A 21,025-nucleotide genomic window follows, 5' to 3' on the forward strand; every position below is an offset into this window, starting at 1 on the left:
GTGTGTCTCTTCAACACTTAATCTACTATCCCACGTCCCCCTTTCTCTTGATGCCACCTACTCATTTCTGCATTCACCCTCACTTTCCCCTTGATCACCTTGTCGCACGTTATTTCTAATGCAGAGCCAGAGGCACACAATTTTAATGTATATTCTTCATCCCCTTTGTTTCGTACCGATGGACCGTGCGTCGTAGTTTTATTAGGGTAAGGCGATTACCACCCCTGCGTCACCCTAACGGCCCCAGCCGGATACGTAGCCGGCACGTGCAACCACGCGAAAGCTGTAGCAGAAATTGACCGGGGGCTCACGCTTGGTGATACTCTCACGTGATGTCTCTGGGATGTGATCAACACACGCACAACAGATTTAATGGACCCACAGAACACAGTGCCAGCTCGCACGGTATGCCATCTGAAGCCGGAGAAAAACGTTATGCCGCAGTGCATGATGCACAGCCGATTCAGGGTAGTGGTAAGCCGGCGGACAGTTCGGAATCACATGACCAGGCGCCCTACCCAGGCCCAAATCTGGGGCTGGTAACGGAGGCTATGACAATGGAGCGTGCGGTTCGCGTCCCACGGGCACTACGAGCGGCAACGAGGCGAACGATGCTTGACGTGCTCGGCCACCTACATCTCACTGGTTGCCGCGAAGCCCACAACCACAGAGCCAATGCAACTTCCTGGCAAGATTACGCCCCACAGCGGCAGCAGTGGGAACACCAAATAGCAAGAGACACACGTACAGAGCACCATGGGTCGGACGAAAAGGAAGGAACAATACGCCAGCCCCCAAAGGATTTGTCGAGAAGCCTGCTGCATCTTCTACCCCCACGGCGAAGTGAGGTATCTGGTGGGTGTTTTGGTTTCAGCACAAATTCACGAGACTACGGTGATGGTATCCCACCTTACGATTCCACAGCCGGTCCTGATGATGTCCGACCGAAATGGCGGCAGGGGATGGCAAATGCCGCGGAACGCGAGCAAAGCGATCGTAGGGTTGAAAGACAGCAGTCGAAACAGCGTTCATTGCTTTCTATACTCGAGGAAAGCGACTCAGAACCGAAGCACAACGCACGCCAAAAGTCTGGGCGCCAGTTCAATGAATTAGGCAATGTTGCACAAAAAAGGGGGAGGTGCTGTCCGTTGGATATGGATCTGGAAGATCCCCGTGATTCAGCCGGAAAGCCAGTAAAGCGTGCTACATCCTCATGGGGACGCTGGGAGGGCAATGATCTGATTGAGCCAGCACATTCCATTGCAGGCAGTGGGCCTCCCGCAACGCGTCCAAACAGAGTAGAGGTATTATTGGATGACGGAACATTGGGTCGGGGGTCAGTTTTTACCAGAAGTAGCACAGGTTCAACTGCGTCAGGAAGGGGTGAAGGCAGACATAGTTTAGCTGATATCCTCGCAACCGACGATGCGGATGATCGTTTTCGTGCCACGAATACGGTAGAGAGGCCAGAGGTGACTGCGGGGCGCGCAAAAGGTTCCGCTGCAATAAGGCGGTTGGCAGGTAACCCAACAGCGGAGCGAGTCATTGCCTACCTTACTCGCTCATTCAATGAATGGAAATTGAGTAGAAGTCTGTCTCATGCCCCTAAAAGGAATGATGAAACATACCCGATAACAGGGGCTACGTGTAGCTCGGCCATGCCACAGGGGTCTGGCACAGTTAGGGTCCATTTGGGCTTTTTGGTTTCAAAAGTTGAGTGTGCTTTTTCTCTCTACATGCTCCGCGGGAGAATTGTGTGGGCGGATGAAAAAGTCAAAAGGGAAATTGAAAGCGACAACTTTCGCTCGTGTTTTACAGGGTTAAGGAGTGATGAACAAGGAGACTTCCTTGAACAGCAACAGCGGGGGATAGCAACAAACATTGAATGGACCATCGTTTTAACGACCGATGCGTTCCGCCCGAATGTTGTGTCATCGGGTAAGAACATTTACCTCTCCCGACCGTTCTTCGTGTATCCTGCTGCACATGTTATTGTTTCTTCCCTTAACATCACCACAGACGCTGCACAGATGCCCAATGGGCAGCACACCAAACGTCACCACTTCGAGAGCGGTGACGGGTTTGGGGAGTCGTGCAGTGACAAAAACAGGAATCACACTGATCACGCCAAAGGCGCGGCGACAACGGATACGATAACACCAGACCGCCGTCACACGGTCTCGCATGCCTTTTCCACTGATCCCTCTCCGTCTTGGGTCTACGACCCCCTGGTGCGCGAGGTCAAAAATAGGACTCCAACAGGCAGTTCGCACGGCATGATATGTGGGAGAGAACAGGGGAGAACCACCGTCATGCGATTGGGGCCACACATCGGACTCCACCCATGTGGAGAAGGGGCCGACAGTACCAAAAAACCTTCACATTCAGCGGCAAGCGACGCCCTTCATACAGACGTGGAAAACGACCCGGTGGGTGCCGGATTTCCCCGCGGCCCCGGGGAGGAATGGGAAGTTCCACTGGAGCTACTCTTGTCGCTGAGATGTCAGATCGCCGATAACATCCTCTCACCTTCCCCAAAGACCTCGCAGGGATGGGGTGGAGAAGCCATATTGGCTGAGGGTCATTCCTCTGATAGTCAGTTCTTGACTCCACCTCGCTCGCAGTTGAGACTGTCCTCGTCGCTTTCTTCTTTGCTAACGCCTGATGGTTGTTGATCAGGACGGCATCCATGTGCATGCGTGTAGCCGCTTTTCTAGTCCTTTGTATCAGTTATAGTGGAGGGGTGCGTATACCTTTTCAGTGTTTGGTTGCATTATTATTATTTTTTTTTAACAAACAGTGACGCTCTTTATGTGCTTACTGATGTGCGGCAAGCTACGATGCTCCGGGTCATTGCCTGCTTTTATCCCCTTCTATGTGTATTCGTTTTCTCATATTCGTGACCCTCAGCGGTGAAGTTGCACGTGAGGCGATTCAACTGCGCAAACACAACGTGTCCCTTGTTGATCACAATTTATTTCACGACAGTGATGGTGAGTAACGTTTTTACTTCCCTGAATCCTGACAACCCTGGCCTAACTCACCGAGACCGTCGTTACCAAGGAGTAAGATAAACAGATAGGTACACCGCCAAAAAAAAAAGCAAGAAGCTACACAGAGCAAAAGAGGAGAAAAGAAATGGCAAATGGCGTAACGGCAAACAGCATGCGGGTGAGTGTTAAGGCCCCAGATCTCGGAGCATTTCCACTTGACCACTATCGTGAGTGTAAGAGCGAAATTGAGGAATATTACACGTGCCTCAGGAGTAACGATTACGTCACTCCCATGTGTCGTGAGCAGGTGCGGGCGTATTTGCAGTGTCGTATGGACCGCGGTCTCATGAAACCTGCTGATATTGAGGGCTTTGGTATTCCAGAAACAGAGTTTGTTCCAATGCGCCAACACCGCGCAGACATACGACAGCAGTGGTTACGGCAGAAGATGAATCAAGTCACGGCGGTGTGGGAAAGTTATAGGCGAGACGACTTGAACGTCCCGGACGGTTATGAGCGGCCGAGGGGCAGCGACTCCGGTGGAAGACCGCAGCCGCTACCCGGCGAAACGAACAAAACATGATGAGTGCCCAAGTGTGGCGCGAACAAGGCAGCAGTGATGGAGGTCTGTTGTCCATCCCTTTCCTTCTTCTACAACTCCCTTCTGATTAGCGCACGCGTGTAAAAAGTAGGGAAGAATCATTACCACTTCGCAAGACGTGCAACGGCAGCACGACACATGTTTCTTTTTTGGCGCGCGATATCGGTCTGTTTTTTTTTTACTTTTACCGTTTTTTTTTTTAATCCGTTGGACGCACGTTGAGTTCCCTGTTCTATATTCCAATTTTGCTCGGTTTTGCGCAGCATGACCGTGTTTCATCCCTATCCCGGGCCTAACTCTTTGGCCCAGTTTGTTGTTAAGGATACATTATAGTTAAATAATGGGAACCAAGGGTGTGACAAAAAATAAACGAAGAGGAACGGTGTATGAGTGAGAAGCACAAGGTTTTCGCCTATTTTTTGTTAGGTGAAAACGGAGGAAGCTGGGCTTTACGACAAACGCGTTCCCCCTCTCCGTGTTTATCTTTGCTAAGACGTATAGTCTTTTTCCCGAGTGGCTGATGGCTGGTCACGGGGGTGGATCAGGGAGGGAAAAAAGGACATTGCATAAAAAACATATTCGTACGTTACACCTTTTTTTTATTCACAGCTGAAACTTTACTCATGTCTCACCCCCTCTTTTTAAAAAAAAAAAATAAGAAACTTTTCCTGGGCGTTTGGTTGGGTGGTAAACGGCCCTTTCCGGTGCAAAAGGGCAAAGCAACGGAAGACACGGTGTGACGTGGTCTAATGAGCGAAAAGCTCCCCGTTGTGCTAGACAATGGGAGTGGCTTTCTCAAGTGTGGTTTTGCGGGGTCAAACTTTCCTGAAGTCTTCTTTCGGACCGCCGTCGGCCGCCCCGTTCTCCGCCAGACTAAAGTGAGTGAAGGCAGGAGTAGCAAAAGAAAAGATACACAAGTGGATCCACTGACGAAAGACCTTGTATTGGGTGATGAATGTAATGGTGCTCATCATCTTCTAGACATGACCTTTCCAATACACAATGGCGTCATCCAGAATATGGACGACATGCGTTATCTGTGGAAGCATGCTTTTCACAATTTGCTTTCTATTGAACCAGAGGATCACAGCTTACTAATATCGGAGGCACCGCTCTTTAGTCACAAAGACCGCGTTAAGTTGTACGAGGTCATGTTCGAGGAATTCAAATTTCCATTCGTACAGTCCACACCGCAGGGAGTCCTCTCGCTGTTCTCCAACGGCCTGCAGACGGGAGTTGCAGTCGAGTGCGGCGAGTGCGTGTCGCATTGCACACCCATTTTTGAGGGTTATACAATCCCCAAGGCGAACAGACGGGTAGACTTAGGTGGGCGGAATATCACCGAGTTTCTTGTCAGGCTTATGCAGCGGCGCGGATATAGTTTTAACCAAAGCAGTGATTTTGAAACGGTGAGGTGTATTAAGGAGCGGTTCTGCTACGCTGCTGTGGACCCCAAACTGGAGCAGCGACTAGCGCTTGAGACAACGGTGCTAGAAAAGACATTCCTACTACCGGATGGTTCCAGTTGCAGCATCGGACAGGAGCGCTTCGAGGCGACGGAGGCGCTGTTTCAACCACGTTTAATAGACGTCGAGTGCGAGGGCATTTCCTCCCAGCTCTGGAATTGCATTCAGGCCACAGATATTGACGTGCGGTTTGCTTTGTATTCGCACGTTGTACTTTCCGGTGGCTCAACCATGTTCCCCGGTTTTCCCAGTCGTATTGAGCGCGACATGCGAGCCGCCTATTCCGAGAGAATAGTTAAGGGGGACCCAGAGAGGCTCTCTCGTTTTCCACTGTGTGTTGAAGATCCACCTAGGCGTCGCTGGATGTCGTTTTTAGGTGGAGCAGCCCTTGCGGCGGTGACGGCTGGCAATCACGACATGTGGCTTAGTAAGAAGGAGTGGGATGAAGGCGGTGCTTCTGCCATACAGGCCCGATTTGGGGTTTAGATCCCTTGCAAGTGTTCCTGTGGCCACATCGAAGATGGGGATCGAGTTGAGATTCTCCGCTCAGTGTGTGAAGGTGTCCACTCTTTGTTTTCGCCCACTCCTCTTTACAACACCCCTTAGCTGCGGTGATATTAGTGCCCACTTTACTTAAAGTGATTAATGTCGTGTTATTCCCTTCCTTAAATCAGCTTTACCTCTTCCAGCTTCATCCCCACCTGCTTGTTTACACCTTTTCATTCAATGCACACACACACCCCACACACCCATACACACTACTTTTAAGTCGTGGCTAGTGAAGTGAAGGAGGTGCAGCATCTCCGTCAAGGGGGGGAAAATTGAGGGCACGCTAACAAGTGCCGTTCTACGCTGCAACATAACACAAAGGCACGTGTGCAACAGCATTTACCGCGGTTGCAGGGGTGCACAGGAAACCATGGGTAAGAAAAAGAACACGGCGATGCACGCCATTAAAACTGTTTTGATGAAGGAAAAGAACCTTGCACAGAAAAAGAAGCGGGAAATGGATAGCCATCACGAAGTACCGGAGCAGGTGCTAACGAAGGTGAAGGATACTGCTGCTGTGCGCTTTCAGCGGAACCAATTAACCGTCGCAGCGCCGCTGCAAACGAACATGTTTCTCTCCTACAACAAGAGTCTTGGACCGCCATTCCATATTTGGCTTGACACAAACTTCATAAACTTCTCCATGCAGAACAAGATTGAAATTGTGGAAGGATTGATGGACTGCATGCTTGCGAAAGTCATCCCGTGTGTATGTGATTGCGTGATGGCAGAATTAGAAAAACTCGGAAAGAAATTTCGGATCGCGCTGAAAATCGCACGTGACAAACGTTTCAAGCGTTTGACATGTGACGGCAAGTACGCGGATGACTGTGTTGTACGGACTGTAACACAACATCCAATTTACATCGTGGCAACATGCGACCAGGAGCTTAAGCGGCGTCTGCGTAAAATACCTGGCGTACCCATCATGTACATTTCAAAGCATCGCTACACCATTGAGCGGTTACCAGAGGTCTATGGAGCTCCAGCTTAACGATGCCCACACACAGCGGTAAATATGGCGGAAACACATTTCTGTGGGAATGCGTACAGGCACCTCCAAGCGGGTGGGTTTGTCTGTCTGTTAACTAAGTCGAGTAATCCGATTACCGTGAGGGGACGAGTGCATTGCGGTTGGTTAAGGTCTCAGTCCCTTCTGGGGTGGGGGAGGGAGAGTTTGCCTCAGCTGTGCGTTTTTCCTCCTCATTCTTCTGACCTGTGTATAAACTTATACCTGGGTACGACTCCTTATCGGTTTAATTTCATCGTTATGTCTTCTGCTCCCCTTTTACTGGCCTCCTACTGTCTCTCGGAAAACAATGTGCCGGAAGCAGCCAGCTGCCGTTAGGATGACAGCAGTACCTGTGGCAGCTGCGGTCTTTGTCCTTCGTGGCGGCCCTGTACACTACGAAGGTGCCTGGCGCCGCGGTGCACAGTCTCTGGTTACCTTTAGCACACATGTGGGCTTGACACCGTCCTTCTCCCCTTCGGCAGTCCACATCGCCCCGCAGCTGTTCCAACGGCGGTGCCGCAGCTTTCACTTTTATCTCAATCTTAGCGATGCGGCGGAAACGCGGCGACACGTCGAGGAGGACCTCGCACGTATCGACCAGGAGCACCAGCGCGGAACTATGACTCACCTCCATGCGCTGTTAAACCTTGCGCTCGCGCATTACCAAGGCGGGGATTACGTAGCGGCCCGGGAGTACGCGATTCACGTCCACGAAAGGACGTTGCAACACAGCAAGGATGCAACCTTCCTGTACTTCACGGCTACCACTTGTGCAAGGTGCGCTGGGGCTTTGGCCGATGCCTACGAGGCGCATGTGCGTGAAACAGAAGAGGCTGCTGCTGTGTCCTCAACATTAACACCACCCGTGTCAACTCTCCTTAGGGCAGAGCGGGTTATTGCGAAGCTTCGGGAGGATGCCAGAAGGTACGAAGGTATTGCGCAGCGAATGCTTAACCGACCGGATAAGGCCTTTATGCGGAAGGTGTCGACAACATGGACAGAAGACTCGCGGCAGGACGATGAGGAGCCGCAAGAACCTTTCGGAGAACAGTGGAAAGAGCGTCGCAAACGACCGGAGCATGCGGCCATCCGGCAGCACTACAAGAATTGTGGTATTGGTGTACCGAAGTGAATGAAGTGGAGGTGCAACCACTGCTAGCACTAAATGGGAGAGATGTCACACTGATGTGGGGGACGTGGGGATGCCCACGGGGAAGAATAAGTTGCGTTGTTTGGTGGGGATGTTGGTCTCTGATATCCTTATTGAGAGTTGCAACGCGGCCCAACCTGACAGCTAGAAGTACAGGGTCGCGAGCGGCGTGTGTGTGTGTGTGTGTGTATGTGTATGCGTTGGGTGCTCATCACTGTGATTGTCGCTGTTGTGGTGTGTTGCGTCGTAGAAAGAGCTGGTGCTATGGATCCCTTTGCTCTGTCATTTGTTTTACAACGTTTTTCTGCTCTAGCTATTATAGCACCTCTCTTTCTCTGGAAGGTATTTCGAAGGGGCGGCACGTGGTCCTATTTCCTGAGGAGGACGCTGACGCACGTTGACAGTCGCAGAGGGTGACAAAAGTTGTACTAGTTTGTGCACAAGGGATACAAGACGGGAAAGAAGTTGGGGAACGCAGTTAAGGAAAACATGCGACGCTGCGCGGCATGCCTTACTTCGTTGACCGTTTCGAGCCCCACCGGTGCCGCTGTTGGTGCCTCTGCCGCGCCCTTGAAAACTCAAGCACCGAGCAATCGATCGCTTCTCGGGTACCCTCTGCGCCGTGCAGCAGCCATGGAGATGCTTTATGGTGGTATCTGTATCCAACATCTTGCACAACCGCCGTTCCCGCTGCGTACAATACAGTCGGAAAGCCTCCCACCTCCATCACTACAGGGGGAACGTGATGACTTGGAGCTCGAAGTAAAAGACTCCACAGGTAATGTCATGGGGTATCGACTATTCCCCGTTAACATCGGCATACGAGCCCGCACAGAATCCGTTCGAGTACGTAGTGAGGACTGTTATAAGCGCTTCTTGGCTCAAAAGCACTGTGCAGCGGCGGGTGTCCCTCTGCAGTTCCCCGCACCGTCGAGCATAACGAACAGCAACTGCCTCGCCACTCCAAGGGCCGCCTCTCACTTTCACCCGCCATCATCAAGTCTATCCCTCTTCACACGGCCAGCTGACTCCCAAGGTGGTGACGTTGGCCGAACGACGCCAGCAGATGTGGCCGCGTACCATCCGCGTGCATGGCGGCCTTATCAGATGCTGAAGCCAATGCCACACAACTGGGGCCCAGCCGTCCGGTCCTCCGGTGTACGTGGGCCTCACATGCAGTTGTTGCAGGAACGGATCGACAAGAAGGGTTTTGGGTGGAAACGCAAGTCTCGATCGCTGTGGCAACAGGATATTTCGACAGCTGGGTTTCGGCCCAAACGGTACTTCTGAGGTTGGGGAATATATATGGTTGTGGTGGACAGCAACAACTTTCTTTCCCTCCATTTTCTTTCGTGGGAAATGGACTGCCGTAACCATCGATTGGGCACAACAGGGATCACTTTCACTTTCCTATCTTCTTTGTTGAGAATATGGAGTAATCGTGTGCTTCACCGCTGTCGCCATTACCACTACCTAAAATACCCCTTAGTAGCAGTAATAATAGTGACAAGCAGTAATGGATTTCCGAACTATCCGGCAATTAGTTGCCGTTGCAGAAGAACTGTATGCTTGCGGTCATTCGCTCCATGCCTTCGCCACGCTGAACGCGCTGCTGGAACGCGGGACGACCATTCCCAGATGGTATTGGGGAGAGGAAATATACATTAGGGTGAGAGCCGCAGAAATGCTGTTGGAGTCAGATCAGTTGAGTGGTGCTTCCGAGGCTGCGCGCCTCGACTTAGTTCATTCGGTGCTTGCGCCAGTGTTTTCTCGTCGCTTCTTTGAGAGAGTCACCATGGAACCAATTGTATGGGAAAAAAACAACGATGCAAGTAATGGAAGTATTCATTGTAACGGCACGAGTGCTGGTATTACCGCCAGCCGCGTTACCAGAGGGAGAAAAGGCGGGGGCCCACGAAGGGGAAAAGGGCAACACAAAGAATGTAGGGACAAGGAGGAAAATGAGGAAAGGGAAGCTGACAATGGCAATGTCGTCCCTATCGCTCTTGTTTGCAGGGCGTACGCCCTCAACGCAGCAGTGCATCGGCGTTGGTTGCGTTACGCGCAGGCAATTAAGCTACTGGAAACGGCGCAACACTGGTGTTCCATTGTTTTCGCGGCGCTTCCCAGGGCCCCGCAAAGGCTAGAAGGGACTGATAATGTGGAGAAGCAGGAGTACGAAGAGCGTCACTGTTGCGAGGCGTACCTTGCTGCAGAGCTATGCCGCGTGTACTACGCACAACTTATGACCACACTAGGAACAGCAGCGGATGGCCACCTAAGTAACGCGGTGGCTCTTCACCAAACCCGCCGGCAGGCCCTGGATGGACTGCTCCGAACCGCAAAGGAGTACCCGAAGTTTGTGAACTCGCACTCCGTCAGCTCGATCAAAACGGAGAAACGCTGCTCAGCTCAGTGCCTCTCTTCAGCAGAAAACCCCTTCTCTACCAGGGCAGCAGCGCGTCTCCTCGGTCATTATTGTTGCTGTGCACTTGCTTTTGACTATCGGCTTACTGATGTTGTTAGGCAGCTCGAGCAATGCGAGTCTCTTTTTGGGCACTCGCGCGAGTTGAGCTATATGCGACAGCTCCTAACGGCGGCGCACCACGGCCCACAAGCAGTGACAGCCATAAGAAACGAACCTTGTCTCAAGCGTTCGCGGGATGAGTTAGAAAATGGTGTCGATGTTAGGGTCGGGTGGGTCTCTGACGGTGTGTTGAACGCCCTGGAGACGTATATTACGCTGTACTTGGCGGTGGGAACTGGGGAAAATGTGGAGCACAACAAAGCCAGCGCCGAAGGTGAATGCAACGTGGACGTGAAGCGGGTCTTTCACACCACGATGGAACGTATCGATGAGCAAATGACTCTCTTGACCACTGCGGCGTCTTGCGGCTCGAAGGAGAAGCTATTGTCTCCAACTTTACTTTGTAGTTCCCCCTCGTCGAACATTCGTTTTCTTGTCATATTAAAGTGTGCGACTCGTTTAACGCTGATATGCCACAGCCTTTCTCAGCTCTATGTTGGGGAAGCGATCCTTCACCTCTCGCAGCTCAGGCGCTACATGGAAGTCTTCACCAAAGACACACAACGGTTGTCAGCATATTACCACTTGTTGGCAGCCCAAACGGCGGCTATGCTTTCACTACGCCATATCCCAGGAACCTTGATGACACCGAATGATAGGTCCCGAGTTGCTGGTGGTAGCGACAACGCCGAGCAGGCTGGTACCTATTCAAATCACGGAAGCTTCACAGTTGAAAAAAATGATATGGAAGACACTGCAGGGTTTGATGTGGGTTTACCATATGCTCATATTAGGGCAGCGGAGGCTGTCGCGGCCCACAGCGTTCAGCCCTGCAACCCATCTTTCAAACTGCTCGTGTCCCTCATGAAAGGAGCCTTACTACAACACGCGTCACATGTTGGAGCCACGCTGCAATTAGTCAACGGTGGCTTTACGGTTTCACCACTCCCTATCAACCAGCGCCGTCGGTGCGCAGCTGCTTTCGAGGACATTATAGATGCACTGAGGCTAAGTGAGGCAAAAACGAATGTAAAAGAAGAGGAGATGGGAAGAGGGGCGCTGGCTAAGGCAGAGTTTGAGGAGGCGTTGCAATGCGCGTGGAATGTTGACAATCGGCTCTTGTTGTTACTGATGCGCGGGCTCCTAACTTTAACCGAAGGGAAGGATGGACACACAGCCAACCTGTTCTTTACCGAAGCAACAAGGCAGGCGCTGAGCTGCTTTGGTACAAAGAGTAGTATCACTGCGGAGTGCCTACATAGGCTTTCAGTGGCTCGCCGGGATTGTGAGCAGGTGCAGCTTCTGCCACCGGATCCCTCATCCGTGTCGCCTGTCTTGTTTGGTAGCTTGCAAGAGCTGCTCGACCACACGGACATCGTTGTGGGGAGTGCTCAGCGTACCTTCAGCATCGCTGCACAGCTGGCCTCTTACGGTAACCGTGCGGTGATGCTGCATTGCGTTTCGAGTGCGGGGATCCCCACCGAACAGGAAATGTGGAGCCAAATTGTTAGTGAGTGGGACAGTGAAGTACATCACGTTTGCACGACATTTAGAGGTGACTTGATACATGCACTATCGCTTTAAATATACGGTATATACGATGATATGCGGAGCATGCCCGTATAAATTTCCTTCAATGGTTTCTTTTCAGATAGCAATCCTGTGAGATCTTGCTCGCTTTGTGAGAGTGTTCTTGATGACGAAGAGGAAAACGCGACGCTATAGCCTTGCTTGTCCTATATCATGTGCAGGCTTATTTCCTTGTGAGTTGGAGGTGGTCTCTCCATGTACACGCTCTTAGTTACACCCATAGACACTGGGGGTTGGTACCGCAACAACGGTCGGAAAGTGTGCTCTACCCGGTCCGTCACCACTTGGCAGGAAGAGTTAGCACCGACAAGAGATGGTCGTTATACCATGGAGAGTCACTGATCCCCAATTTTTTATTATTTGATTATTCCTCTCCGCGATTTCATTTGGTTGTGTCACACACACATTTTGTCAAGACTAATGCTGTATGCTAACTATGATTTCCCCTCCCCGTCTTCACACGTGGCACAGCTCCTGACTCGTTTCCCATGAGATACCCGTGATTACCCAGCACATGTGCAGCTGACTTATCGTTCGCGTCTCCGAGCCACCCGTCAACAATTTAATAGGGAAGTGAAGGGGTTGAAATCATAAAGAATGGACAAAGTTATATATAACAGATGAGTCATCAGTTGCGTTGTTTCTTGTCTGTAGGAACTTTTTTGGCCTGCGGACACTTGTGAGAAGCGTGCATTTGTCAATGAACAGTGGCAGAGCCCGGGCCGCGTTAACATTTAATAACCCCGGTGTGCCTGTATCTTTGGCGCACAAAGTGGGTGTGTGCCTATCCGGCATTGGTGGGACTCCTGCGTTTGCTATTCCCTCATCGTTATCTCTCCATTTTTTTTCCCCCACCAACTATGAGTACAACACCAGTAACTGAAATATTTGACCACTGACAAGCTTAATGATAGAGAGTAACTTGCTCTCGCAGGTTAACACCGCTTCCCCCCTTCCCACCTTTATGGAAGTGGAGCTTGTGAACTCCATCAATACCACCGTGGGAAAAGCCTTCCAGTTCGCTCATGTCTTTCTCGCTGAAAAGTGCGACTATTTGGCAGCGCTTTTACCCTATAACTCGGAAATTTGGTTGGTTCTTCATGCATTACTTGAACACCGCCTACTTTTCCACGCCGATACGTCCTTTGCCGAGATGATGTTCAGCCTCTGTCGTGGGACAATCATTTCGCCATCACGACCGCTACCCAGTCAAGGGAGGCTGTCATGGCTGCTGCGTGGCCCGCCACCCGTCCCCCCTTTAGAAGCCCGAATGATGGACACACCCGCAGCGACAGACTCTCGTGCAGTAGGCGAAGCCATGGTAGGTATGAAGGCAGGGGAAATTGCAGCAGCGGATAGGGCCCCATACGGGCACCTGAAATTCCGACCCCTTACCAACCGACAGAAGTACATTACACTCTTTCTCCTCACGGTGAAGCCGTACCTACAGCAGCGCCTTGCTTCATGGTATGAGGCAAACAAAGACGCACAAGTGGCGGGAGAATCACAGTCTGGTAGCGCTTTGAGTCGGCAAACCCTCGGGGCACGCTTGAAACAACTCGCTCTGCAGCTCTACCCAGCGCTCCACGCCGGTTGGGAAGGCCTCAATTTAGCCTTCAAGATCCTCTTCCTTCTAGAACTGACGCCTTATACAGCACCGCTCCACCGGATTTTTAGTATTGTGCTTCGTCGCCCCACAGGTGATGACCTCATCGCTGCTTCAAATCCGCGTGCTCAGGCTGCCCTAATGCTTGGCCGTGTATTGATTGTCGTGCTTCTCCTTGGTTTCCGTCTAATGGAATTCAGTGGCAACACGGGTGGGGCTAGTCCTTCTCATGCCAACAGCGATGACCTGGCCATCCCACGCCCGCCTGAGTGGGGCGTCGATGTGGTAGTCCCACCGGGCACACCGGACCCTCAGCCGGGTGTCTGTCCCGTTTGTGAGCGACCAGTTACCAATGCCGCGGTGTGTACCGTGAGTGGGGTGGTGGGATGCTATCCCTGTCTCACACAATTCGCACGGGAGAAGAATGCCTGCCCGGTTACACGGGCACCCATGTCGTTGGAGTGCGTTCGACGCATTTATGAGTGCTGAAGGCCACACGGTCTTGGCGCTAGTGGATGGAAAAAAGCACCGGACCCAAATACGAGTACGGTGTTAGTGGTGTGCTACATAACCGCGGATGTGTGCAGGTTTGGTAGGAACAGCGCTATCTGCTGATCCCTTGTCGGTGCTCGTTCGTTGGAATTATACTAAAAACGTGTGAAGGCAAAGACACATAGGGAAGGGGAAACAAACAGGAAGAAGGGTAACAATAAGAAAATTAGCTGGGTGTGGTGTTTGAATGTATCCTGATGACGAGTTAGAACCGAAAAAGTGACGCGTAAGTGGTGCCCTCCAAGGATGAATAAGGGGATGGGTCCCTAATGGATTGGGGTGGGAAGGGACAAAGTGGGTGGTGCCGTTTATTCGGACGTACACGAGGAGAGGGAACAGTCGCGAGTTGGTAAAGGGCGGGAACTACTTGCACTTATACGTTAACGGTGGAACAGCAAACTATCCGCCACACTATCCCACGTGTTCAACCTTTCCATAGTCTCTTCGGCGTTCTTTAATTCTCTATGTGGGGTGATGAGTGAAGTACAGAAGGAAAGACGAGGAGTTCTTCCACGGTGGCGCACCGGTTGGCAGTAGGGTTAGGGTGAAGAGACCGGTGGTCCCTAGCGGTATGCCAAACATAAAGGGAGGGGTTGGTAGCTTCTTGATGCGCCGCGCTGCACCAAAGAGCATACGTCAGAAATATCAGACAGGCCCACAATTCTATAAGCGCAAGTTTTTTCAGTTCCAAAAGGGCCACCACCGCCTGCACCGTCGTATCAGTGGAGTTCAAACCGGATCCCCAACACACCAGAGGGAGTACGAGAGGTTCCACCACCTCCCGGGCGATGTCCGTACGCGACCACAATTCGACTTTACCTTCGGTGAAACCCGGGCGGACCGGGTGATGTTCGCGTGGCGAAAGCGGGGGGACCTTCAACTATACCAAATGAGCGGCAGAGGTGAAACGTTCGTATGCTACCGCTGTGGTTATCCCGTGCGTAGCCAGCTTGTGGCGGTTAAAGCTGACAATTGGGATTACCGTATGTGTTATCGCTGCTACACAAATACAGTGCACCGTGGAATGGAAAACGATACGTAGGCTTGTGGCGAGTAAATGGTGCTGAAAAAGATGTCGAAGTACGAGACGAATAAAAGCCTATCTCGTCCACTGAGAAAGGAAACGTGACTGCTGCGTACCCGACTTTTTTCAGTTTAACGTGGGCGTGTACGGTTTGTCCTTGGTTTTGACCAGCACATCATTTGTCTGTGCATGTGTCAGGGTGGTTGCGGAATGAATGATTATGGCAATGTCACCATTACACCTCTGTACTGCATACCCTGCCCCCCGTAGTCATCTGCTTTTCTGTCTTCAAGGCTCCTTTACCCAAACATATCGCTTTTTACCCACTGTGCGTTCGGCCGTAACATACAAATATACATTAGTTGCACAAGCACGCGTGTGAATCCAGGGAGGCGAAGTTGTTTGGCATTTGGCGGGGTGACCTGATGAACTACGCCGACGGTAACTACTACGACTCCCAGCAGGCAGCGGGTTATTACTACCCTGAGGGGCAACAGGTGGACGACGGTTATACAATTGACCTCCGCCCACCTGATATCACTGAACAACAAGACAATATCATTCAATTAGTTGCAAAGTACGTGGTAGCGTCGTGTGATGGTGCTCGGTACCAGAACAAGCTAATGAAGAAGACGAAGTTTAATTCATACTTTGCCTTCCTCGCCTCACCAGAGCATAAGTATCACGAGTATTACCAGTACCTTGTTCGTAGTTATACACACTGGCGCCACGTCGCTGCAGCGAGTGCCGCCAACCAGGACAACAATGAGGGTTACGCCTTCTACACGGAGCAGCTTCAGCAGCAAATGTACGATGCCAATATGTATTATGCCCATGCCTACAACATAGCTGCAGCAGATAACTTGGCGGCATCCGCGTCAGCAGTGGTTGGCACGGCAACGGGTGGATATTATGATGCCAACAGCGCTTTTCCCCTTCATAACCAACAGCCACAACCCGAGCCGCTGAGCGGTAAATCCGTTCTTGGAAATGCGAGCGACGCAATTAGTCAACCACTCGGGGAAGCTGAAAGCAGAAAACGTGCCCGCTCTGCAACACCATTGGAAAGCAGCGATGATGAGGAAGAGGATCAAGGAGTGGAGTTTGTCATGGAAAATGGTGTCGCCAGGGCTGTCCCAAGGAGATCTTGAACAGTGCGAAGTGAAGCACCTCGAAAGGAACATGGGGAAGTGGAACGAATGTTGCATAAGCGTCGTACTGTCAAAAGAAACGGAAGTGGGAGACCCAAAGGGGGAATGCCAAAAAAAAGTAGGCAACTGCTTCCCATCGATATTCGGTGCCTTTGGTTGCGGCACTCGCTGCAACGCCTGCAGCTCTGCGGTTTAACTGCCAGGAGCAGGGCTACACCCTGACCTCTGCGTGCCCTCCCTCACTTCTTGGCGCCTAATTGCGCTCTTCTTTAAACACATTCACGTACCGGTCCTGTAACGCAGGAATGTGAGAATGAAGCTGCCTCTTACTCCGCCATTCCTTCATTCTTCCCCACCTTCCTGACTTAGTTGAAAGAATATGTATTTAAAACCATATAACAATCCCTACCCCGTCGTAAGTGACAGACTGGAGGTTATTCTTGAAACCATGCGAAAAATTAATGGAGACAGCGGTTCCCCCGTCGAAACGCCACCAGAAAGGGTACCGTGCATTGGCTCCGGTGCGTTTGCTACCGTTCGTGTTGGCTGGGTGCAGGAGCGGTGGCACAGTCAAGGCAAGAATGAAGAACCTGGACAACTCACCTTCGGAACTACAGCCGCAGTGGCCGTGAAGCGCGTGGTTGTTCCAGGGAAGTTGCGAAGTCCCCTTGACGGTTGTAGGCAGCGGCTGCTCCGCGAGCTGCAGGTAATGGAACACATCAGAATCTGTCCACATCCGAATGTCGTGCAGTGCTGGGGGTTTGTCTTCTACAAGGCGGGCGATAGAGCAAGTATCGGCAGAGAAGTAACAGATAATTTGCTTGGTGAGGTCCTCACAAACTTTTCCCAATTGCGCGAGCAGCAAAGGGTAATAACAGGGAACATGGACAAGGAGAAAATTGGAAACGAGGTCCTTGATGGGGTCTCTTGCTTTGATGTGTGTCTCTCGTTGTGCACAGGCGGTACTTTAACCGAGTATGTCCGCCGAGTAGCCGATGCAGCGCTCCGTGCGACGCGCACGTGCATACAGGAGCGGATAGTCACTCAACCGAAAAACACGAGCATGACTGACTCCACACTTGGGGAGTCACCCACTGGACATAATCAGGGTCTGACCAGCAGCTCAAGTGATGCTGGGATCGAACCTAAGGGGGCGCTGCTCGGGCTTAAAACAAGAAAATTGACACCGATTAGAAAAGATGTTTCGGGAGAATTTTTCACACAAAAAGACTCCACTTTAGTTGTCTCCCATCTCACAATCCGCGAAAAAGACATTGTCGCCATTGCGTATGCGTTGTGCAACGCCCTTCGTCACACCCATGAAACGCTACGGACGCTACACCGTGACATCAAACCAGCCAATGTGTTAATATGCGATGGGATCGGAAAGATACCGTCATATACATCGCGTGCCACTTCATGCGACTTCACGGCCAGAACCACAGCAAGAGCCCGAGGTGCTCCAACTGAGTTGGAAAACAAAAAAGCAGACGGCAGCAAAGCGGTTGAGTTGGTGCTTTTCTCAGACCTTCGCGACGCGCTGGGTAATCCACAGGAAGGAGGGAGCGCTGATGATAAACTCACTCCTGATGTGTTGGTTGTGCCTGCTGAAGCAGGATCACATCGTGTGCTGTGTAATTCATCTGATTCGCCCCCATACGTGCTGGAGTGTCTGCCCCAGGTGGACGCCTGGCGCCTGCAGTTGGCGGACTACGGCATCGCGTCAGGTTTAGATCACATGGAGGCCTCGGGTCGCTGTGGTACATTCCCTTTTATGGCACCCGAGGTGGAGGACGAGGACTGCACCGGGTCCACGTACGGACCTAAAGCTGATATTTATAGTCTGGGGGTCACAATTCAGCATGTTATTGTGAATGCTACCGTTGAGTTTAACGAGGTGGCTCAGGCGCTACCCAGGCGGGCAGATGCTTTGGGGCGGCAGTGGGTTGACGAAGAAGACAGGGAGACAAGCGAAGTGGACAATGACTCCGGCACCAGTGGTGGCGTAACAGATGAAACGAAGAGGAAGCGGACGTTTAACCTCCCCGGCAACTGGCGCTGTAAGCGGGAGCTTAGCGACAGGGACTATGTTCGCGACATATACTCTCATCTGTCACATCCACTACCGCACGATGACTGTGCTAGATCATTTACCGTACCGCGCTCGTGGCGTTGCCATGATGAGTTAGCCTCCGGCAACTGCGTTGAAGGTTTAAGCACTGACGGCAGGACTGACACTGACAATGCTGGAGACAAAAGGGGCCATCTTCAACCTCAAAATTCCGACTACCGTGATAATATCAAGGCGCTAAACTTTAGAAAGGGCCAAGGGGCTCGGTGCAGGTCTTGTGGGAAGCTCCACCGAAACCTTATCGAGCTTCTCAACGCCATGACGGCCCCTGATCCCTCACAGCGACCGACATTGTCGTGTATATTGCGTGACACAGCGGTCATTGAGCAGGGAACGTTTGTTGATGAACCAAGGGAATCCAGTTTCCCCTTCTCCAGAAGTAGCAGTAGCAGCAAGCACGCGAATGCGGTGGCAAACACTTCAGGGCGCAGGAACACAACAAACAGCACAGCATGCAGCCCAAAACAGCTGTCGCATACAAGTAGAGGGACCGCACCCTCACCAATGGCGGGCCGCAATCACCGTTCCAGTTGCTCTGGGGAATGTAAGGATCAGAAAACTCACGACGGATCGAGTGAAATGTTTGGCGGTGTTAACAAATACGACGGGTGGCGCGAAGGCGTGTTGTGGCGCCCGCCTTCGCTCAAGTTTCTTCGTCGGTATAGTGGACAGGAGGGGCGTTGCTAACCGATCGGCATTTAGGGGCCTGGCGGGTGTCTCTTGTTTCACGCGTTCACCATCCGATGCGGTGGTCTCTAAATTTCCTCACAATATTCATTACCTTTACTTACTTTCTCTGCCACACGGCGCAAGCGGCTCCTGCTTGCGGGCGGGTTTGCTTAACGTGGGTTGTGCTTTTTTGCCGCTTGCTCTCATTGTCCGAGTGGTCACTTCTATTTTTTTTTCTTGTTGACGTTTGACTGTGGTCAGGGGACATCTCATTGTTGTTATTTTTGCTTTTAATTGTTACCTAAACATGTTTCTTCGCCTAAACGGAGGCGGGTGGGGCCTCGCGCACTTACAAGAAACGTCTGTAGAGGTGGTCATTTGGGTCAGGTGGAGAGGGAAAGCTTGTTTGCTTGTTCAACTTTACGCTGTGAGTAGTCCTCCCTTCCGTGCATCATTCTTTGGACTTTTTTTTTCTTTTACCGCCCATCCGTTGGGCTGTTCGTTTATTTTTTCTATCAGGCTATGTCAAACATCAGCCCCGCCAGTGGGCTACGGCCCCGCTACTCTCTGAAGGCATTTAAATGTGTGGTCGTGTATACCTGATGCTTCATTTTTATCTCGGCCCCCTTTCTTTCCCTTCCTATGCATTTCTCCCCCTCGAACAATATATGATTAAACGAAATGAAGGCCACAGGGATAGAGAAGTAGTAGGTGCGACGTCTCCATCCCGGTGCGTGTGGTATGCGGTCATCTTCCGCCGCATCATCGACTAGAGCCCTTACCCCTGGGAAGTTGAAGCAGCCAGGCTCCACGAGAGGGCTGAAGAGTACGCACTCCGGCAGTGAAGAAGCCGTCCTGAGCGATAAGTTGCTGCTGTTTTTACAGCAAAGTCGGGAACGGACATCCCATAATCATGCCGCGCGAATTTCCCTGCTGGAATCTCAGTACACACAAAGCCTCCACGGACTCTCAGGGGCCCGTGGTTCATCTACCCTCTTCACCGAAGCTTCACTGAATGCGCGAAAAGGTGGACGTCACGGCAGAGACCCTGCAGGAATTGTTGACAAGGAGATTGTTATTGAGGTTGATATGAGTGAAAGTGAGGATGAAGTATCGTCGCAACCGATAGAAACGAATCATAGGGCACAGCAGCGGGAACATGCAGCAACGCAGTTTTCGTCGGTTCGCCTGACGGCATCGTCCTGCAGGGTCACTGCCACCGCTGCTGCTACCGATCTCTCACCTCAGAGTCTGTCCGAATCGTATGGTGTATCTCCGGAGGTTCGTACACCCATTTCCCCTTTTATAGAAAAGATGCATTACCGCGAGGTTCTGTGCGCGCCTGAGCTGCCTCAGGGTCCTGAAAAGCGCAACAAGACTACAACCCACTACACGGCAACGGAATTGTCTCTTGGGAGGGCACAGGCGGGGGTGCGTGCCAATGTCGGGAGGGGTATGGTGTCCTCACTCCCCCCGTGTGCTGCGGCACGTAACGAAGTTTCTGTTTCACTAGAGCGAGCCATCAATGAGGCAAGGGACAAGCACAACTGGAGTGAGTCAACGACGGCAAATGTTATGAGCCGTGGTACGACGACGGCCCCGCCCATGCTACCCCGTACCAATGCAGTGACATCTAAAGTGGATGACGAAGTGCAGCACTCCCCCCTCTTTCCGCACGAACCGGAGATAGAGGAGTTTCTCGCGTGGGAAGCGGCAAAACCCGCTGAGCTACTCAAATGCTTGCGTGCGGGCTTTAGCAACCACTGCCCCATCGCAACCGCGTATGCCGCCGTGCGCCCCGAGGTCCATTGGCTCTCTCTGCTCTGCAACAGTGAATCGGATGTCAAGAGTGAAGCAAAGGGATCGCCACTTCGACCGGACTCAGCTCCCTCGCGATTCATTGAGTGGATCGCATCTGACGTGGACTGCTATGAGGGACTGCTACTGCAACGGGGGGCTGTAGCGCCAATTGTTGCCAGAAGTGCGAAGTCATAGCGGTGACGG

The 21,025-nt window shown here is 51.9% G+C and overlaps 12 protein-coding genes across 12 annotated transcripts, besides 2 other annotated features; all 12 read left to right on the plus strand.

Moving 5' to 3' along the window:
• Positions 1 to 332: 332 nt before the first annotated feature.
• Tb10.61.0520 (hypothetical protein, conserved) lies at positions 333 to 2,675 on the plus strand (the record flags this gene model as incomplete). Its single annotated transcript, XM_822955.1, has 1 exon — positions 333 to 2,675. The coding sequence occupies one exon, from the start codon at positions 333 to 335 to the stop codon at positions 2,673 to 2,675; it is 2,343 nt and encodes a 780-aa protein (XP_828048.1).
• Positions 2,676 to 2,772: 97 nt separating this feature from the next.
• Positions 2,773 to 2,793: a sequence feature (AT_rich).
• A 345-nt stretch (positions 2,794 to 3,138) lies between these two features.
• Positions 3,139 to 3,576, plus strand: Tb10.61.0510 (hypothetical protein, conserved; the record flags this gene model as incomplete). The annotated part of the gene is made up of 1 exon (XM_822956.1): positions 3,139 to 3,576. The coding sequence occupies one exon, from the start codon at positions 3,139 to 3,141 to the stop codon at positions 3,574 to 3,576; it is 438 nt and encodes a 145-aa protein (XP_828049.1).
• Positions 3,577 to 4,343: 767 nt separating this feature from the next.
• Positions 4,344 to 5,546, plus strand: Tb10.61.0500 (actin-like protein 2, putative; the record flags this gene model as incomplete). The annotated part of the gene is made up of 1 exon (XM_822957.1): positions 4,344 to 5,546. The coding sequence occupies one exon, from the start codon at positions 4,344 to 4,346 to the stop codon at positions 5,544 to 5,546; it is 1,203 nt and encodes a 400-aa protein (XP_828050.1).
• A 433-nt stretch (positions 5,547 to 5,979) lies between these two features.
• Positions 5,980 to 6,603, plus strand: Tb10.61.0490 (hypothetical protein, conserved; the record flags this gene model as incomplete). The annotated part of the gene is made up of 1 exon (XM_822958.1): positions 5,980 to 6,603. The coding sequence occupies one exon, from the start codon at positions 5,980 to 5,982 to the stop codon at positions 6,601 to 6,603; it is 624 nt and encodes a 207-aa protein (XP_828051.1).
• Positions 6,604 to 6,928: 325 nt separating this feature from the next.
• Tb10.61.0480 (hypothetical protein, conserved) lies at positions 6,929 to 7,753 on the plus strand (the record flags this gene model as incomplete). The annotated part of the gene is made up of 1 exon (XM_822959.1): positions 6,929 to 7,753. The coding sequence occupies one exon, from the start codon at positions 6,929 to 6,931 to the stop codon at positions 7,751 to 7,753; it is 825 nt and encodes a 274-aa protein (XP_828052.1).
• Positions 7,754 to 7,940: 187 nt separating this feature from the next.
• Positions 7,941 to 7,972: a microsatellite.
• A 288-nt stretch (positions 7,973 to 8,260) lies between these two features.
• Tb10.61.0460 (hypothetical protein, conserved) lies at positions 8,261 to 9,061 on the plus strand (the record flags this gene model as incomplete). Its single annotated transcript, XM_822960.1, has 1 exon — positions 8,261 to 9,061. One exon carries the CDS (start codon positions 8,261 to 8,263, stop codon positions 9,059 to 9,061), a length of 801 nt encoding a protein of 266 aa, XP_828053.1.
• A 226-nt stretch (positions 9,062 to 9,287) lies between these two features.
• Positions 9,288 to 11,882, plus strand: Tb10.61.0450 (hypothetical protein, conserved; the record flags this gene model as incomplete). The annotated part of the gene is made up of 1 exon (XM_822961.1): positions 9,288 to 11,882. The coding sequence occupies one exon, from the start codon at positions 9,288 to 9,290 to the stop codon at positions 11,880 to 11,882; it is 2,595 nt and encodes an 864-aa protein (XP_828054.1).
• A 913-nt stretch (positions 11,883 to 12,795) lies between these two features.
• On the plus strand, positions 12,796 to 13,983 carry Tb10.61.0440 (peroxisome assembly protein, putative; the record flags this gene model as incomplete). The annotated part of the gene is made up of 1 exon (XM_822962.1): positions 12,796 to 13,983. One exon carries the CDS (start codon positions 12,796 to 12,798, stop codon positions 13,981 to 13,983), a length of 1,188 nt encoding a protein of 395 aa, XP_828055.1.
• Positions 13,984 to 14,617: 634 nt separating this feature from the next.
• Positions 14,618 to 15,088, plus strand: Tb10.61.0430 (hypothetical protein, conserved; the record flags this gene model as incomplete). The annotated part of the gene is made up of 1 exon (XM_822963.1): positions 14,618 to 15,088. The coding sequence occupies one exon, from the start codon at positions 14,618 to 14,620 to the stop codon at positions 15,086 to 15,088; it is 471 nt and encodes a 156-aa protein (XP_828056.1).
• A 407-nt stretch (positions 15,089 to 15,495) lies between these two features.
• Tb10.61.0420 (uncharacterized protein) lies at positions 15,496 to 16,221 on the plus strand (the record flags this gene model as incomplete). Its single annotated transcript, XM_822964.1, has 1 exon — positions 15,496 to 16,221. One exon carries the CDS (start codon positions 15,496 to 15,498, stop codon positions 16,219 to 16,221), a length of 726 nt encoding a protein of 241 aa, XP_828057.1.
• Positions 16,222 to 16,600: 379 nt separating this feature from the next.
• Positions 16,601 to 19,039, plus strand: Tb10.61.0410 (protein kinase, putative; the record flags this gene model as incomplete). The annotated part of the gene is made up of 1 exon (XM_822965.1): positions 16,601 to 19,039. One exon carries the CDS (start codon positions 16,601 to 16,603, stop codon positions 19,037 to 19,039), a length of 2,439 nt encoding a protein of 812 aa, XP_828058.1.
• Positions 19,040 to 19,762: 723 nt separating this feature from the next.
• Tb10.61.0400 (hypothetical protein, conserved) lies at positions 19,763 to 21,016 on the plus strand (the record flags this gene model as incomplete). Its single annotated transcript, XM_822966.1, has 1 exon — positions 19,763 to 21,016. The coding sequence occupies one exon, from the start codon at positions 19,763 to 19,765 to the stop codon at positions 21,014 to 21,016; it is 1,254 nt and encodes a 417-aa protein (XP_828059.1).
• Positions 21,017 to 21,025: the final 9 nt, after the last annotated feature.

This window comes from Trypanosoma brucei, chromosome 10 (assembly GCF_000002445.2).
Source record: "Trypanosoma brucei brucei TREU927 chromosome 10, whole genome shotgun sequence".
Classification (NCBI taxonomy): domain Eukaryota; phylum Euglenozoa; class Kinetoplastea; order Trypanosomatida; family Trypanosomatidae; genus Trypanosoma; species Trypanosoma brucei.